This window comes from Typopeltis vanoorti, chromosome 25 (genome assembly GCF_054136105.1).
Source record: "Typopeltis vanoorti isolate ZY-2024b chromosome 25, IOZ_Tvanoo_1.0, whole genome shotgun sequence".
Classification (NCBI taxonomy): Eukaryota; Metazoa; Arthropoda; class Arachnida; order Uropygi; family Thelyphonidae; genus Typopeltis; species Typopeltis vanoorti.
The window spans coordinates 25,830,049-25,850,071 of NC_143573.1; the positions used below are offsets into that span (position 1 = coordinate 25,830,049).

The 20,023-nt window shown below is 35.0% G+C and overlaps 1 protein-coding gene across 1 annotated transcript in view; it reads right to left on the minus strand.

Moving 5' to 3' along the window:
• alphaCOP (coatomer subunit alpha) overlaps positions 1-20,023 on the minus strand; it is a 190,318-nt gene that overhangs the window by 11,833 nt on the left and 158,462 nt on the right. The window contains exon 11 of the mRNA XM_090414738.1: positions 5,310-5,495. Within this exon, the coding sequence (XP_090270864.1) occupies positions 5,310-5,495 (186 nt within the window). The remainder of the gene's footprint in view (positions 1-5,309; positions 5,496-20,023) is intronic.

The window sequence follows — 20,023 nt, forward strand, 5'->3', positions numbered from 1 at the left end:
GTGCAAACGCCACATGATGACTGCCAGTTTATGAATGTCTTTAGGCAATGAATTAATATCGTTCCCAGTGTGAGATCATAATCACCTTGCATATTGGAAGTATGAAATGGTTTGAAACAATTTCTACATTTGTTTGGTCTCGGATTAATTAATCCTCTGCCAAACTGTACCAATGTATGTTAAGTTTATAACTTTGTATGCATGGGATTTACACATAGATGTATTTATAATCAAAAATAATTATTTTATTTTTCTTCCCATCTTGTATTAAATAACAGAAAAAAAGTGAGTACAGATGGTACCTATGTAGAGAAGAGAATACATTTCAAATTGATCTTCTGCTCTACAATTCAGCTAAAAACAACCATGAAAAACTATCAGTTGAAAATAAGAAACCATTAATGCTCTTCAGCAGCAGGGTACTACTCAGTAGATGATCTTCATTGTCTGGTGAAACACCACTACCTTGCTTACTATAGGCTTAAAGTGGCTGTTGCTATGTTTGGTTTTCAGAGCAGATGCAAAACATTTTGGCTCCAATGTTTTTCAATTAGATGTAGGCAGAAACATTTTTGCCTACATTGAAGCTCATTGGTAACAGGGCTGTCTGGCTGTTCAACTTGCCACCCTGGAAGAAACATCTGATTTGATAATCTTTCCCCTCACATTCAGTTTAATTGACCATATACTTCACATTAGCTAAGGCTTATGAATTCCTGATGCTAACAAAGTTCCTTCATTATTAATGCTTCTACCATTGATATCACATATGCCTCCCCCCCCCCCCCAAAAAAAAAAAAACTTTTATCTGAGCCCTCAGATCCATAAGTTAAAACTAGTATAAATATTGTCTTGTATACTGCTAGTTTAGTGCTCTAATTTCTCTCTTATTCCATATAAATTTATACTGATTTCTGACTTATGGCTGGAAATCTTGTTCTTTTTTAATTGATTTTACTCTTTGTTTATAGCGAAATAATACAATTTAAAAATTATAACATTTGTAAATTGTATTATAATATGATTGTACAGTAATCTAGTAAACAGATCATAATCATGCTCAATCATTTCCCTAGTATGGGGTAGCATGTAGATCCCACCAGCCATATGGCTGAGGGAAGCACTATATATGATTGTACAGATACAGCATTGTACTGCAGTAAATAATGAAACATGAGTGAGAGCTTCCCTGTACTTCAGATGGAAACACAGGAAGAAGCTAGAGGCTTCAAAGCGGCTGCTTATTAATGATTCATTAGAAGAGGCAGGAGAGTCTAGGTTATCAACAACAAATTCTTCAGACTCAGAAATTACAATAATTTATTCTGATGATGGTTCACCATATTCATAACTTGTGGAAGGCTGATTACTACAGAGCGAGGTAACAGCAAGAGTGGGCTTCTTTGCCTTTTCTTTTCTGCAGCAAGCAATTAGAGCCTACACCATTCTAACTGCTTTGATAAATCTCTGAATGTTGACATCCATTTACACAAACATCTGAGCCTTATTAACAGATGCACCTTTGCCAATTTTTCCCTGTAAACTTTTGGAGTGCTCAGCTTCTCTTCTCTCTTTTTCTTCTGCAACTTTCTCTGCTTCTAGTTGCATAAGATCTTCATTTGCAAGCTCTTCTTAAAAAAACTCCCACTAACTGTGTTACTTGTTAATTTTCCAACTCTTTAACTAACTGTACTATCTTGTCACCAATCTATTGTAAGGTTTTTGGCTTTATTTTTGTTGAATCCAGTGAATGCAAGACTGTATTTTCAGCAGCTTCTTCCAAATGCAATTCAGATACTTTGTTGTCACCCCACTTCATATGGTATCTACTTTCTTTGTACTATGCAAGATATATTCCTTCCAGAGTTTCTAAAGGTTATCTCTCCCTTCAACAGCAAGCAGCAATAAACGATGCTCAATGTGTTGCAGGATGAGATGCTTTTCGGTGAACATGTTAATAGGATTCTATTCTTGAGAGACACTTGTGACATTAAAAGAATTATAAACACGTTAACAGAAGAATATTTTAATGTTTGCCAAATATTTGAAAGTCTGAAACTAACAGACTATCCTCAGTGACTTGATAGGAATACAAACAATTGATCATTCAATGTATGTTTGTATTATACCTTGTAAAAACTGTTCCTATCAAGCCATTCAGGATAGTCTGTTAGTTTCAGACTGAAATATTTGGCACACATAAAAATATTCTTGTGTTAACGTGTTTATAATTCTTAATGCTAATAGTAAAATTTACTTATATATTTATGAGTATATATAATTTATTTGTTGATTGTGTTTACTCCTCTATGATCGTATATCCTTTCCTTAAATCTTGGCTTATGTTGTTATTTCTATTTTTACTTGTTATTTCTTCAACTCAAAAATTTTGTCCTATACAATTCTTGCACTCTACCCTTATTATTACCTCTAACCCTTGGCCACTATTAGTGTATTGCCCACGTGTGCAAAACTTTATGGACAAAGGAAATGCCTCTGGCTAGAGCCAATTTCTTTGGTAGAATACTAATGTTAACCCTGTTTCAAATTTTGGAAAATTTATTTGTTCATGCTGCACCACTAAAATTCTATAGATAAGACAAATTTCTTTATCTAAGAGCAAACACCTAATATGGTGGCATATGTTCTTGTATCCTTTCCTTTTCTATTTTTAAAACACAATAATCTAATATATTCTTATTTCGCACTGCAGTCGTGACTATCCCCAATATTTTTACGCATAGGTTCTCTTTATGAGTAGTACATTGAGATTAGAGATCAGGCAAGTTATTTGGTTGACAAGAAAAATTTATTCATTACTAATAAAGCAAGTTACAATTATTTTTATAGACACTAACTTAACTAATGTTGGTATGAAAGGTAAATAAGATAACTCAACGTACCATGGACATTCTAGTTCCCTCACAACATGAAATATTATCTAATACTATTAAAATGGGATGTCCTTCTAATTACGTAACACTCCTAGATTATTTTCACACAATTAATGGTTCAAGAACTACCAGACAATGACAAAGTGAAATATTTTCACGCTGCACTTTTCCAAGTTTTCTGACTCCGATCAATCATTCCCTATTCATGGCTCAACTCCTAAAGTCCTACAACAATTCATAAATCACAATTCTAATTAGTCCCTTTTGCCGTCACAATCTAACTTTCTTTGTATATAAAAATGGAAAAGTTCTTACTTTACCGAGGTGTCGGGATCTCACTGGCTAATACTTGCGATCATCAATTGGAATTATACGGCTTGTGTTTTTTCATCTGGTCCCTTTTCAACGAGGTTACCTGGCTGATACGTTCCTTAGGTTTTTGCTTCTGGGAGGTAGATATGCAAATACGATCACGATTCGTTGCCTACGATGTTCATGAAACACTGCTGCCGATGTTGGTCCACGAGGTTCTGCATTTCCTTTTCGGCCTATGCTGACCTTCTGCTATGCCGAAACCTATACGCACATTGGCATTCTACTTGGCCGCATAGCTGCTCTCATTCATCTCACCCTGACCTCACTGGAACTTCCTTTCCCTGGGAACGAATGGAACAGATCCGAGGCAAAAAGCCTCGTTTTTGTGTCGCAAAAAAAAAACTATATACTCTCTCGATGACCTTCACACAGCACCTCAATTCCTCTGCACTCCGTTCTAATGCTTCTCGTTCTCATCCATTGGAGACCCCCACCCCCCCATGCAATGTAGACCTTTGCGTACGTGGTGGCCTGAGGTCATGATTTAATCTTCTTATCTTGTCTGGGGTTTTAGTCCATGCAGTTAGCCTAGTGGCTTTGCGCTCTGCAACCATATGCCTGGGGAAGGAGTGTCCCAGGTTTGATTCCCGTTGAAGACGCGAGGAACTTGATCTTCCTCAGGCATAGCCAAGTTAGCCGGTCTTGGGCACAGGCAGTAGGGTTTTTTCCCCGTCAGTTTATCTGGCGTTTTTCATCCCGCAAGCAAGCCCTGTGAACATATGCTTCTACAGCCAAAAATATATCCCCCTCCAGCGTCAGACTAGGCGATAGGTCAGTTGGAAGTGGTACTAACAAGAAGTCGCATCTATGGAACACGCGGATCCCACATAGGAAGCAGGAATAATGTGAATAATGAAAGAAGATGATCTTGTCTGGGATTTTAGCCTAATATCCGCATACTAACACTTCACCCATTCCTAAATTGCTTCCCCCTCCCCTTTTATTTCATAAGGCATTTGACAATACAATATTCAGCAAATTTCAAATCAAGGATATTATTATCATTTCATTTACATTCAATTTCCTTTTATTAATATACAAGTATTACTTTGAAAATTTAGATACTTGTTAAATCAAATCTGAATGAAAGTAATACATTATAAATTCTCTTTCATTCAAGATTTAACAATAGGATAACCATCGAAAGTACAACTGGTCATAACTCGTATACGTCAAGGACCAACTGTATAATCATTCATCCGCATAAAGAGCTGAGATAAATTTTGATATCATCTTTAATACCACTTTCCTTCAAAATGTGATCCATAAAGATGATGAATAACAGTGGAGACTGTGTGCATTTTTAGGAACTTTTAACATTTCTGAATTTTTTAATGCCTTCTATGGGATTGGTTTTATATACATCACAATCTTGTATATTTATGAACTGTTACATCAACTTACCTCTAGAAAACACTTGACAGAAAATCAAAAATTTGAAAGAATTCTTTAATACCCTTCCAAGGTACATCTGAAACTTATTCTCAACATACATTCATGTTTAAATTAATTAGAATTACTTTCTCTTTTATTGTGAAATTTGTGTTTTAATCATTTCAGCTTTTTTGTATCAGTTTAAGGGTAATTTGATTTTATCATGCTCCACAATAGCTTTGCTAATCTATTTATATGAAATCAAGAGGAACAAAATGAATTTCAGATACAGATAATTCTAAATAAGTTTTAATTTAAATTATACATATTTGGGTCATAAAATACTTAAAAATGAGACTTTTTGTGGTTATGAGACCATCGGTACTTTATATTAATAAAGTACCAATAGTTACTTTACCACCAAAATTACATTTCATAATAATGCTCAGTGATTGTTATATTGACACTGAGCATTATTATGAAATGTAATTTGATGATTTCATACAAAAAGTAGTATAAAATCATGATAGCCTCCTTGTTCAGTGATTTTCAGGACATATAAAAGCATACTAACTAAAAATCTTAAACTTGCTGTGCTAAATCTTCAACGTTTGATAGTACATAAGATATATTCTCCTCTTAGTTTTTTTTTTTTATTACACCTACCTTAAGTATTTTTACTCTCTCAGAAACATCTCCCAAATATAAAGCATTCTGAAATTGTCCACTTGTATCCTTTCTGATCTCTGCAATCCTCATCATCTTATGTAATTTTTCCAAGTTTCCTGTTATTAGATACAGAAATGAGAGCTTGTCAAAGTTTTTTGTTCTTTGGTATGCCATTTCTACCACCTAAAACAAGAAAAAAGAGAGAAAAATAAAAACAGGCATCACCAATTCTTGGCATGTTGGTTAGAGGAAGTGTTAAAATTTCTAGGTTTACATCATATACATTGGCAATTACAGACCTACAGTTCACCTATTCTTTACTAGCATAATCAGTGAATACCACATTAGATCATACCAAACAATGGTGTAAGTACAAGTCACTGCAGCCAAATTAAGCGACCAGCTCTTGGCTTTAAAGACGAGCTGGCCTGTTGATCAAGTGGTTAGTAATCCTACTCCTCTGCCATCTGGTTGCGAGTTTGAATTCCAACACGTGCATGGCTGTTTGCAAATGTCTAAAGTAGGAAAATATTAAGGGAGAGGAAAATAAAAACAGGCATTACAAATTCTTTTGGCTGGAAGTTTCAGTGTCCTGTTTTTGGACACTTGAGGAGGCTGGAAAAAGTTCTATGCTTGGTTTCTAGAGAAGTGTTCCAGATTATGCAAAAAAAAAAAAGTATGTGTAAATTTACCTGCCCCCCCCCCCCCTCACTGCCCACATAATACTAATATACTATAGGTTTACAATCTTTTCTGAGTAGACATCAAATAAAGTTAACTAAATCCTATTGATATCATCATATTGATTTTCAGACAGCTAATCCAGTTTTAAACTGATTTTAATGTCACTACCTCAGCTAACTTCTCAAGAAAAAATTTGATCATCATCATCAAATTCCTGACGTGTACCCTCAAGGGGTGTACAGGATATGATAGTACTACATGAAAACTTTACATCATTACTAACTTCCTATCTACAATTTTCCTCCAAATCAGTCTGTCAATATAGAAAATGATGGTACAACATGAAAAAATTTGAGTTAAAAGTTAATCCACATACAGATTTCACATTTATTATGGAATTATTCAAAATGCATACTAAATAATATAGGCTTCCTTTGCTGAAAAGTGCCTGATATAATTCTTATGTCAGATGGTTATGATTTTTTTTTTTTCACTGTAGCATAATATACCTTCATATTCTTCTTCTTCCTTTCCAGTAATAGGCCTAGTGGCCTGTTACGATCTCTTCCCATCTTTTCAGAGGCCATCCTATATTCCTTCTCCCTTGGGATCGATATCTCTGTATCTCTCTAGGGAGTCTTCCTTCACTCATTCTTTTTGTATGCTGTCTCCAATTCACTCTATAAAGATCGATGTAGTCGAAAACAGATATCACCTCAAGTTCCTTTAAGCTATCATTATTTCTTTTAAAGTCTAGTCTATTATTTATATTCTTGTCTTCTCCATATATTTTACTCCAGTCAGTCTGACTGGAGGGAAGAAGTAAAGCAGCTTCGCTCTCTTGACATTAGGATGTGGATTCAAATCCCACTGTAGACTTGGATGTTTGAATATATTTAGGTGTCAATGAATTTTACAGCCCAATGTCAGACCACTACCCAACTTATTAGAGACAAAGCGATCTCAATATGTTCAATATCTCATCTCTAGAGAAGGTGTCTCAATTATCTAACCCATACCTTAACCACAATGCTAGCATATGATAGTTGTACACCTTTTATGGATGTGATTTGCACACAATAATAACTTGTAGTGCACTACACATGCAATAACTTCGTGACTTGATTCTTTTGCATCTGAAAGTTAACCTTGCCACAAGTATCCACTACTAAGAAAGAATAGTAACCCACTTCATAGATATAATTTAACCTTTACTGAGGTTTCAACTAAAGGACTACAGACTCATGGAGATAATGTGGTTAACTTGACTGCAGATGCTATTTCTCAGGATACAAATAAAAAAATTGCACCAGCATATACTCTGAATGTGAGATAGTCATGGGAAGATTTTTCCAAGTTCAGTAATACATTATATTTAACAATAAATTATATTCTTGTTTCTATCTATATAAAATGACCCAAGCATAGGTTGGTCAATTGGTAGAGCCTCTGATACTAATGGCCGCACGCAAAAAAGTTAAGCAAGTTTGAGCACGGTTAGTAGTTGGAAGGGATAATCGTTCGATACTGTTGGCACACACACTCCCTCGATGAGTCTTTGGACTCCCAGGAAGTGTCACATAATAATAAAATAACAGAATGTGTATAACTTGCTTTTCTGTATACTGAGAGCAGTAGGTTTGAAGGATTCATCACAAATGACGTCCGTGCGGTTAACCTAGTGGCTGTGCGCTTCGCAACCATATGCCTGGGGAAGGAGTGTCCTAGGTTCGATTCCTATCACCGACATGAAGAGTTTAAGGATATTCCTCAGCCATAGCCAAGTTAGTCGGTCTTGGGCATGGACAGCAGGGTTTTTTCCCCCAGTTTATCTGGGGTTTTTCATCCCGCAACCAAGCAAACCGGCCCTGTGAACACACACGGATCTACAGCCATAAATACTTAACCCCCCATGAGGGGGCTCAACTCGCTCCAATACGGATGGGGGAGAAAATGGGAGGAAACTCCATAAAAATAATAAATAAATAAATCACAAATGACCCAGGATGAAGTACCAGATGCATCTTTCAGTATTGATTCAGTGAATCTAAGTCAAAGAAGAAACTTTCTCAAACACATATCTCAAATCAGGTGAAATCTTTCTAAGCAACAAATACAAGTTGTTATATTCAGGCAATGAAGGAGGAGATATAGTATTCAACACCAAATATGAGAATAATTTTCTTGAATGGCAGGAAATATCAAATAGAGTGATGTGAGCAAATATCAGAATAAGGAACTGGACAATGAAACTTATTTGTGCATTGTGGTCCTGCAAAAGGTTCTACTAAGGAAGAAGTAGAAGAATTTTTAAGGCATTAGATAAAGCAGCTAACACAACAAAAAATGAAAGTTAGTCTTTGATGGAGATTTTAGAAAGGGTGGTAAATTAGGTTAAAAGATATCAGATCCTTAAAGGATATTAGAACAGTTGTCTCACTTAAATTTTAAAATAAAAGATATAAAGAATTCAGACAAAAGGCTAATTGTGCATTTTGATAGGTTAAGATCATACCTATTAACAAATGATAGTTTAGTATTTTAGGAGATGATTTAAATGGAATATTAAAGGATGTAGGTTTTCCCAATCCAAATAATAAGAAAGCAAAATCTTCTAACGATAAAACAAAATATCAATCTAATTCTTCAGAAAATTCAATTGTTGCACCAATCTCAAAGCTTTCAATTTCCTGATGAATTAAAGTTAAGTTTTAAAATCATCTATATCATTGTTTCTCAAACTTCAGATACCCGTATACCCCTTCTTAAATTTTCATTACTACCAAGTATCCCCTAATTAATTAATCAATAAAAAATCAATTAACAAATTAATTAAAAGTAATAAATTAATTTAAAATATTAATTAAAATTAAACATTTATCTTATTTGAATTTATATGTTCATGTAAACAAAAATTATGATTTATTTTTAAATTTTGGTTCTCTAGAGCAGTGGTCTCCAAACTTTTTTGATCGCGTACCCCCAAGACAGAAAAAATAAATAGCGTGTGTCCCCAATTGATTGAGCAAAAATCTATTGTAATAAGTATTATAAAGAGGAAATATGCCTTGTATCATCATATAATAATTAAAAACACTACATATTTTTACTTTGACCCCTTGATACTTTCACCCATAAGAATCCCTTAGGGTGCTTAAGGGTCAAAGCTGTATAACTGAGAGGAGACCTCCACATAGCCTTCAAAGGAATGTGGAGAACCGACCAGGGCTTCTGACCTAATGTCCAATCCTCACTTTTTCGTGGTGCACCCTGTTGGGTATCTATCTGGATAGTGAACGAACGAGGATGGGCTGGCAATTTGGGATTTAGCCGACCAAATTGTATTCTTATTAGCTTAAACCAATATACAAAATGATGGTACAACATGACAAAATTTCATGCCAGCTGGGGCGTTGCCTGGTTACACAAGGCCCCCCCTTGTTTTCGCCAGGGAACTAAGGCGAACAACAAAAAGTCAGCTACTAGAAGAAACCTGAAAGCACACCGCAGGTCAACAACACCAGAGTTAAAGATCGGTACTATCAACATAAGAAGCCTGAATGGCAAAGAAATGGAGCTAGCTGAGGAATTAGATAAGTACCAGATCGACATAATAGGGGTGATTGAAACAAAAAAGACAAAAACTGGTGAGATCTTTCTGAGCAATAAATACGAAATGTTATATTCAGGCAATGATAATCAAGGAAAAGAAGAGTAGCCATAGTATTCAACACAAAATACGAGGCTAATCTTCTTGAATGGCAGTCAGTCTCAAGTAGAGTAATGTGGGCAAATATGAGAATGGGGAACTGGACAGTGAGACTTATTTGTGCCTATGGTCACACAGAAGGTTCTACTAAGGTAGAAGTGGAGGAATTTTTTGATGCTTTAGAAAAAGCAACTGACACAATGAAAAAGGAAAAGTTGGTCCTTTATGGGGATCTGAATGGCAGAGTAGGAAATGATTGTTAGACATACAAAAATATTTTGGGAAAATTTGGAGAAAAGAGCAAAGCTAATAATAAAGGCAAATACCTGTTGGATTTCTGCTCAGGACATGGACTGGTTATTCCTAACACCATGTTCCAACATAAAAATGTGCACAAATTCACATGGAGAGAAGAGGCAAGGAATAAGAAAAGTCTCACTGACTATGTTATTGTTGATAGTGATGTTTTCTTCCTGGTGCAGGAGAAAACATCACTATCAAGAGTGTACACAGGATTTGAAATTGGAAGTGATCACTATTTATCTTAAGTAGGATAAAACTGAATGTCATATTGAAAAGAATAATATGTAAGAAAGTTTTAAAGTGAATAAAAGTTGAGCAGCTCTCAGATGTGAACCATAGACTAAAATATACAAAGATTATTGAAAGAAAAAATGAAAGAGTTTGAGAACAGGAACCAAACCTTGAAGAAAACACTAATTGAATCAGTCAGAGAGGCATGCGGTGAGGTTGTCTGCAAGGATAGAAAAATCAGAACTCCATGGTGGACACAGGAAGTTAAAGAGGCAGTGAAGGAAAAGAAGAAAGCATATCAAAAGTTCCTGGCGAATAAGTCAGTTTGTGTTCTTAGAGAATACAGAGACAAATGTAAGAAAGCTAAACATTGTGTAAAACTGGCTAAATAAAAGTCATGATAGGACTTTGCTAAATGAAACAAGCAGTGATGACAGCACAGTGGTAAAAAACACTGACCAGGCATGCAGTCAGGAATACATATCCATACTTGAAGTAAAAAAAAGCCATCAAAGTCTTGAAATGTGGAAAGGCAGCAGGAGTACATAATATTTGACCAGAAATGCTGAAGTATGGTGGTACAAAATTCTTACAGTGGCTGCCCTGCATAGTTCAAAATGCCTGGACAGAGGGACGAATTCCCAATGATTGGAGTAGAGCTGTCATAGTACCCATATATAAAAATGGAAATAAAACTGAATGTCAGAATTACAGAGGTATTTTCCTACTGAGTGTTCCTGGCAAGATTTATGCAAGCATACTTGAGAAATGGTAGAGAAGAATTGTGGAAGAAAAGCTTGGTAAAGAACAAGCTGGATTCAGGCCAAATAGAGTCTATCAGGAGCAGATCTTCACTTTACAACAAATAGTTGAGAAAGCATGGGAATATAACAAAGATCTGTATTTAAGTTTTGTCGATCTGGAAAAGGCATATGACAAAGTGCCAAGAGAGAAGTTATTCAATACGCTACAGTTATATGGTGTCAATGGGAAATTATATCAAGCAATACTTAGTCTTTATTTGAGTCAGCAGTTAGTTAGAATTGAAGGAAGTACAGGAAGATGGTTTAATGTAAAAATCTGGTGTGAGACAAGGACGTACATTATGCCCTCTGTTATTCATTATCTATATGGATCACATTATGAAGGAAAGTGGTATTAAACATGATATCAAAATTGGAGATGTTAATGTCAGCTCTTTGCTTTATGTGGATGATGTTATACTTCTAAATAAATCCACTACAAGTCTGCAAGACTCCCTGACTAAATTGATAACTGCTGTAATAGATATGAAGGTCAGCAATAACAAGACAAAGACAATGAAAATAGGCAGAAGCATTGAAAATATCAACTGCATTGTGAATGGAGAACTTATAGAACAAGTAAAACATTTCAGCTACTTAGGCACGATTTTTAGTGAAGATGGTAAATTAAATATGGAAATGGACAACAGTCAACAAAGCTGGTATGGTAGGAAGTCAATTGAATAAATTCATATGGAATAAGAGAGAAATTAGCCAAAAACACTATAAATTAGCTGTTATACAAGACAGTGTTCAAACCAGTTTTAACTTATTTATCTGAGAGCTGGGTCAGAAGTAAAACACTTGTCCAAAGACTAGAGACTGCAGATATGAGAGTCCTGAGAAAGATCAGAGGTGTGAATAGATGGTATCAATGGCAATATCATATTAAAAACGAGGACATTAGGAAAGAACTTGACATTGTCAGCATCCAGGAATGCGTTAGCAGGTGGTATGGTCACTTAAATAGAACGGGCAAGGAAAGATTAGCAAAACAAGTGTTCTCTGCAAGGTTGGCAGGAAAACGACCTAGAGGAAGACTAAGATATAGGTGGATTGATACTGTACAAAGTACCTTAGATGATAGAAATATAAGATCTGATAATGTTGGAGTCTTGACAAGTAACAGACTGATTTGGAGGAAAATTGTAGATAGTAAGTTAGTAATGATGTAAATTTTTCCATTAGTACTATCATATCCTGTACACCCCTTAAGGGTACATGTCAGGAATTTGATGATGATGATGATGAGATATTTTTACACATTATTTTTATTATTAACAGCTTACAAACATATTTATTACAATATTTAATGTGAATAATGACCTTGCATTTCTTTCATAATTTCTTGAAATTTGGTTTGATGGCTTCTGATACTGTGATACGTTGTTTCTTTAAATTATCTGCAACGATTTCTATACATCTACCAATAGTATTTGCTGATGGAATAACATTTTAGTTTATCTGCATATTCTTTTCCATGGATTATTTCTATCATTTTTATGACGGTTGGGAGTACAAGTGTTTCCCCAATGGTGTGTGGCTTTTGGTCTTTCGCAATTAAGAATGCAACCTCAAGAGATGCCTCCAAATAGTTATCGTTAATTTTGTTTTAAGTTGTTGGATTGAGAATTACATGTCTTCAAACATCGTTCAAAGAATTGTAAAGATTTGTGTTCATGTTCAGGATGTTCAGTTTTTAAGTGTCTTACTAATAATGATGGTTTCATACTTATATTACATAGTGTCTCATGACACAATACACATGTAGGACGAGGTTCATTGTTGACTATCATTGATGTAAATCCCCATTTAAAGTAGTCTTCTTGATAATATCGAACTTTCTTGGGCAAGGTTTTGTTAAGTTTCAGATTAATGTTTTTATCACTTAATTTAACTGATAACGAACTTGTTTGAATAGAAGAATCAATCCTATCTTTTCCTTGTTGTTCGTCTTCAATTCGCGGTTTCTTTGGAGAAAATTTTTTTAACCATTTATCCATTTTCTGAGGGTTAATTTGTAAAATTTATATATAATTCAGTTACTATTGATAATATCAAACACTTTTAAAAAATGTAAACAATTTTGATAATATTAATTCACTATTTCTAGTGTAAAAGTAAGCACAAAAACAATATATACTAAAAAATCATTAAACGTACTACTAATAGTCAAATAATTAATACAACTGTGGTGTCATCTGTAGATAGCAGGATAACTAAGCAATTTTCCTCTCTAGTTGGGCTTATCAACACTAGGATGCTCTACAAACAATGGCAATAATAAGAAGTAAGAGAGATTTACTCCCTAGTTTTAAAAAACACGAGAGCTTTGCCATGAACGATTATGTGCGCAAAGTCGCCCAATGTGCGCTATTCGCAAATTTAAGTTTACAAGATCTTTATAACATCTTTGTCTATATTAGATATATGTTTAATTGGTGAAAGAAAGTAATATTCTTTATCTTTAATTAATTACTTATTTTTTTCCTATCAATATAAAACTTTTTTTGACGTATTCCCACGTATCGACTTGCGTAACCCCTGGGGTATGCGTACCACACTTTGGAGACCACTGCTCTAGAGATGTCAGGCAACACACTCATCAATTTCATTTGATCTATATGCAATATCAACATTTTCTTGTTGCTTACAGCTACTTGTATTTGCTATATTGCTCTCTTTTGGGGATTTTATAAATCCAATCTTTAAATAAATCAATAAATCCCAAAATTAAAGCTAAAAAATCGTGTTGCGAGATACGTGCAGGAATTACTTTTGGCATCGAGAACAGTTTCTTTGTGTGCATCATCAAAGTCATCTACCCAAATAGTGTCATCTTCTTTCCCATTATTTCAAGCAAAAATTACCAGTAATTTACAAGACTTGAGATACGTAGAGCAGAGAAGAACTGCATATAATTGGTGCGGTATTAACAAAAGATCGCGCAAACCAAAGACAAATTAGCATTTCAACAGTTGAGTTGAAATGCTAATTCCCTTCGACTGAATTCCATAATATCTGAACCACATTCACTATATATTTCTTAGTTTTAACGCGTTAACAACGGGGGTGGTGTCAAGCAAAACCATATGTTCCACCGGCAACATATGGTTGTGCTTGGTCTATAGAGCAGTTTCTGTTGGAGAGGTTATGTGATTCATTAGTTAGTGCTGTTTTATCCCAATTGTCTCTAATTGCACTGTTTGTTGAAAAATATGACTCCTTTAATTATGCATAGCCGAAAATTGCCATGTACCCCCTAACAATCTTTTGTGTACCCCCGGGGGTACGTGTACCACACTTTGAGAAACACTGATCTATATCCTAATAATACAAAAAATGAAGTCACTACTGGTTGATTTTGTTGTGCACATGAAGATATGCATAGCAAACTAAGTTATACAATAACACAGAACAGCAAATACTGTCTACAGTGAATGCATCTCTTCGAATGCACAGAGAAAAAAACTCTATGCTAATAAAGGGAAGACGTTCATATTGTACACTATATTTACAATACTAAGGTGATTAATTCTAATTAACTGAGAGAAGCAATATTATTTACACAAAATTTTTTCAATATACCAATGACTTTCAGAAACTGGCTGGCACACATCATAAATAATAATAATATTATGGAAATTGCTGTGAACAAAAAAAAAAAAAAGTACAATCAGAATTCAGAGCTAAAAAAAAAGCTTGAATAGCACTTGCTAGTAAAACTAGAAATTACAGATAATTCATTTTTTGGATGATAGGATCTTCAAACTATAGTTATGGAAATATTTATCATCATCAAATTCCTGATATATACCCTCAAGGGGTGTACATGATATGATAGAACTACATGAAAAATTTACATCATTACTAATTTCCTATCTACAATTTTCCTCCAAATCAGTCTGTTACCTGTCAAGACTCCAATATTATCAAGTCTTATATTTCTGTCTTCTAAGGCACTTTTTACTGTATCAATCAACCTATATCTTGGTCTTCCTCTGGGTCGTTTTCCTGCCAACCTGGAAGAGAACACTTGTTTTGCTAATTTTTCCTCACCCATTCTATTTAAGTGAGATTAGCTCTACTAACGCATTCCTGGATGCTGACAATGTCAAGTTCTTTCCTAATATCCTCGTTTTTAATATGATATTGCCATTGATACCATTTGTTCATACTGCTAATCTTTCTCAGGACTCTCATATCTGCAGTCTCTAGTCTTTGGCCAAGTGTTTTACTTCTAACCCAGCTCTCAGGTCCATAAGTTAAAATTGGTTTGAACACTGTCTTCTATACTGCTAATTTATAGTGTTTTGGCTAATTTCTCTCTTATTCCATATAAATTTATTCAGTTGACTTCCTACCATACCAGCTTTCTTGATTCTGTTGTCTATTTCTATATTTAATTTACCATCTTCACTAAAAATCACACCAAAGTAGCTGAAATGTTTTACTTGTTTTATAAGTTCTCCATTCACAATGCAGTTGATATTTTCAATGTTTCTGCCTATTTTCATTGTCTTTGTCTTTTTATTGCTGACCTTCATACCATATCTATTACAACAGCTATTCAATTTAGTCAGAGAATCTTGCAGACTTGTAGCGGATTTATTTAGAAGTATAACATCATCCGCATAAAGCAAAGAGCTGACATTAATATCTCCAATTTTGATATCAGGTTTAATACCACATTCCTTCATAATGTGATCCATATAGATAATGAATAACAGAGGGGATAATGTACATCCTTGTCTCACACCAGATTTAACATTAAACCATCTTCCTGTACTTCCTTCAATTCTAACTGCTGACTCACAACTCAAATAAAGACTAAGTATTGCTTGATATAATGCCCCATTGACACCATATAACTGTAACATTTTGAATAGCTTCTCTCTTGGCATCTTGTCATATGCCTTTTCACATCTACAAAACTTAAATATAGATCTCTGTTACATTCCCATGATTTCTCAACTATTTGTCATAAAGTGAAAATCTGATCCTGACAGCCTCTATTTGGCCTTAAAGTAGCTTGTTCTTCACCAAGCTTCTCTTCCACAATCCTTCTCAACCGTTTCTCAAGTATACTTGCATATATCTTACCAGGAACACTCAGTAATGAAATGCTTCTGTAATTCTCACATTCAGTTTTATTGCCCTTTTTATATATGGATACTATAAGAACTCTACTTCAATCATCTGGAATTTGTACCTGTGTCCAGGACTTCTGAACTATGCAGTGCAGTCACTGTAAGACTTTTATACCTCTATACTTGAGCATTTCTGGTTGAATATCATCTATTCCTGCTGCCTTTCCACATTTCAGGCTTTTAATGGCTTTTTCTACTTCAAATATGGACATATATTCCTGACTGCATGCTTATTGAGTGTTTTTTTACCACTGTGTTATCACTGCTTGTTTCATTTAGCAATTTTTCAAAGTAATTACTCTATACTTCAATGATATCTTTTTCTCCCATTTTCATGTCACCTTTATCATCTCTAACTCCTTTTAGAACACTCTTTCCCCCATTTCTGAGCTTCTTCAACAACCTCCAGAATAATTTGCTGCCTTCTTGATATTTATTTTCTATGTTCTTCCCAAAGTCCTCCCACGACTTTTGTTTAGCCAGTTTTACACAGTGTTTAGCTTTCTTGCATTTGTCTCTGTATTCTCTAAGAGCACAAGCTGACTTATTTGACAGGAACTTTTGATATGCTTTCTTCTTTTCCTTCACTGCCTCTTCAGCTTCCTATGTCCACCATGGAGTTCTGATTTTTTTTATCCTCACAAAGAACCTCACCACATGCCTCCTTGGCTGAATCAGTGTCTTGTTCAGGGTTTGCCACTGAATCTGCAAAGTTTGGTTCCTGTTCTCAAACTCCTTCATTTTTTCTTCAATAATATTTGTGTATTTTAGTCTACAGTTCACATTTGAGACCTGCTCAACTTTTATTTGCTTTAACACTTTCTTACATGTTCTTCTTTCAATATGAAATTCAATTTTATTCTGCTCAAGGCTAAATGGTAATCACTTCCAATTTCAAATCCTCTGTACACTGGAAATATTTATATGATGATTTAAAATTAAAAAAAAAAAAAAAAAATTTGGGGTGCTTAAGGGTCAAAGCTGTATAACTGAGAAGAGACCTCCACATAGCCTTTAAAGGAATGCAGAGAACCGACTAGGGCTTCTGACCTAATGTCCAATCCTCACCTTCTCGTGGTGCACCCTGTTGGATATCTACTTGGATACTGAACGAACGAGGATGGGCTGGCAATTTGGGATTTAGCCGACCAAATTGTATTCTTATTGGTTAAACCAAAATAAAAAATGATGGTACAACATGACAAAAATTCATGCCAGCTGGGGCGTCGCCCGCTTAAATGCCCCCGTTGTTTTCGCCAGGGAACCAGGGTGAACAGCGAAAAGTCAGCTACTGGAACAAATCTGAAAACAAACCCCAACTCAAAATCACCAGAGTTCAAGATTGGTACTATCAACGTAAGAAGCCTGAATGGCAAAGAAATGGAGCTAGCTGAGGAATTAGATAAGTACCAGATCGACATAATAGGGGTGACTGAAACAAAAAAGACCAAAACTGGTGAGATCTTTCTGATCAATAAATACAAAATGTTATATTCAGGCAATGACAATCAAGGAAAAGAAGGAGTAGCTATAGTATTCGACACAAAATACAAGGCTAATCTTCTTGATTGGCAGTCAGTCTCAAGAAGAGTAATGTGGGCAAATATGAGAATGGGGAACTGGACAATGAGACTTATTTGTGGCTATGGTTCTACTAAGGTAGAAGTGGAGGAATTTTTTGATGCTTTAGAAAAAGCAACTGACACAATGAAAAAGGAAAAGTTGGTCCTTGTTGGGGATCTAAATAGCAGAGTAGGAAATGATTGTGAGACATACAAAAATATTTTGGGAAAATTTGGAGAAAAGAGCAAAGCTAATAATAATGGCAAATATCTGTTGGATTTCTACTCAAAACATAGACTGGTTATTACTAACACCATGTTCCAACATAAAAATGTGCACAAATTCACATGGAAAGAAGAGGCTAGGAATAAGAAAAGTCTCATGGACTATGTTATTGTTGATAGTGATGTTTTCTCCCTGGTGCAGGACACCAGAGTGTACAGAGGATTTGAAATTGGAAGTGATCACTATTTAGTCTTGAGCAGGATAAAATTGAATTTCATATTGAAAAGAATAACATGTAAGACGTTTTAAAGCGAATAAAAGTTGAGCAGCTCTCAGATGTGAACTGTAGACTAAAATACAGAAAGATTATTGAAAAGAAAATGAAAGAGTTTGAGAACAGGAATCAAACCTTGGAGATTCAGTGGCAAACTCTGAAGAAAACATTAATTGATTCTGCCAGAGAGGCATGTGGTGAGGTTGTCTGCAAGGATAAAAAAAATCAGAACTCCCTGGTGGACACAGGAAGTTAAAGAGGCAGTGAAGGAAAAGAAGAAAGCATATCAAAAGTTGCTGTCAAATAAGTCAGCTTGTGCTCTTAGAGAATATAGAGACAAATGCAAGAATGCTAAACACTGTGTAAAACTAGCTGAACAAAAGTCATGGGAGGACTTTGGCAAGAATATAGAAAATAAATATCAAGAAGGCAGCAAATTATTCTGGAGGTTGTTGAAGAAGCTTAGGAATGGAGGAAAGAGTGCTGTAAAAGGAGTTAGAGATGATAAATGTGAAAATGGGAGAAAAAGATATCCTTGAAGTATGGAGTAATTACTTTGAAACACTGTTAAATAAAACAAGCAGTGGTGAAAGCACAGTGGTAAAAAACAATGACCAGGCATGCAGTCAGGAATACATATCCATACTTGAAGTAGAAAAAGCCATCAAAGGGTTGAAATGTGGAAAGGCAGCAGAAGTAGATGATATTCGACCAGAAATGCTCAAGTATGGAGGTATAAAAGTCTTACAGTGGCTGCACTGCATAGTTCAGAAAGCCTGGACAGAGGGACGAATTCCCGATGATTGGAGTAGAGCTCTCAATAGTACCCATATATAAAAAGGGAAATAAAACTGAATGTGAGAATTACAGAGGTATATCCCTACTGACTGTTCCTGGCAAGATCTATGCAAGTATACTTGAGAAACGATTGAGAAGAATTATGGAAGAAAAGCTTGGTGAAGAACAAGCTGGATTCAGGCCAAATAGAGGCTGTCAGGATCAGATCTTCACTTTACGACAAATAGTCGAGAAAGCATGGGTATATGACAAAGATCTGTATTTAAGTTTTGTCGATTTGGAAAAGGCATATGACAAGGTGCCAAGAGAGAAGCTATTCAATACGCTGCAATTATATGGTGTCAATGGGTCATTATATCAAGCAATACTTAGTCATTATTTGAGTTGTAAGTCAGCAGTTAGAATTGAAGGAAGTACATTATCCCCTCTGTTATTCATTATCTATATGGATCACATTATGAAGGAAAGTGGTATTAAACATGATATCAAAATTGGAGATGTTAATGTTAGCTCTTTGCTTTATGCGCATGACGTTATACTTCTAAATAAATCCGCTACAAGATTCTCTGACTAAATTGAATAGCTGTTGTAATAGATATGGTATGAAGGTCAGCAATAAAAAGACAAAGACAATGAAAATAGGCAGAATCATTGAAAATGTCAACTGTGTTGTGAATGGAGAACCTGTGAAACAAGTAAAACATTTCAGCTATTTAGGCACGATTTTTACTGAAGATGGTAAATTCAATATAGAAATAGACACTTTACGAATCAACAAATCAACAAATCTAGTGTGGTAGACTGTCAATTGAATAAATTCATATGGGATAAGAGAGAAATTAGTCGGAACACTAAATTAGCTGTATACAAGACAGTGTTCAAACCAGTTTTAACTTATGGATCTGAGAGCTGGGTCAGAAGTAAAACACTTGATCAAAGACTAGAGACCGCAGATATGAGAGTCCTGAGAA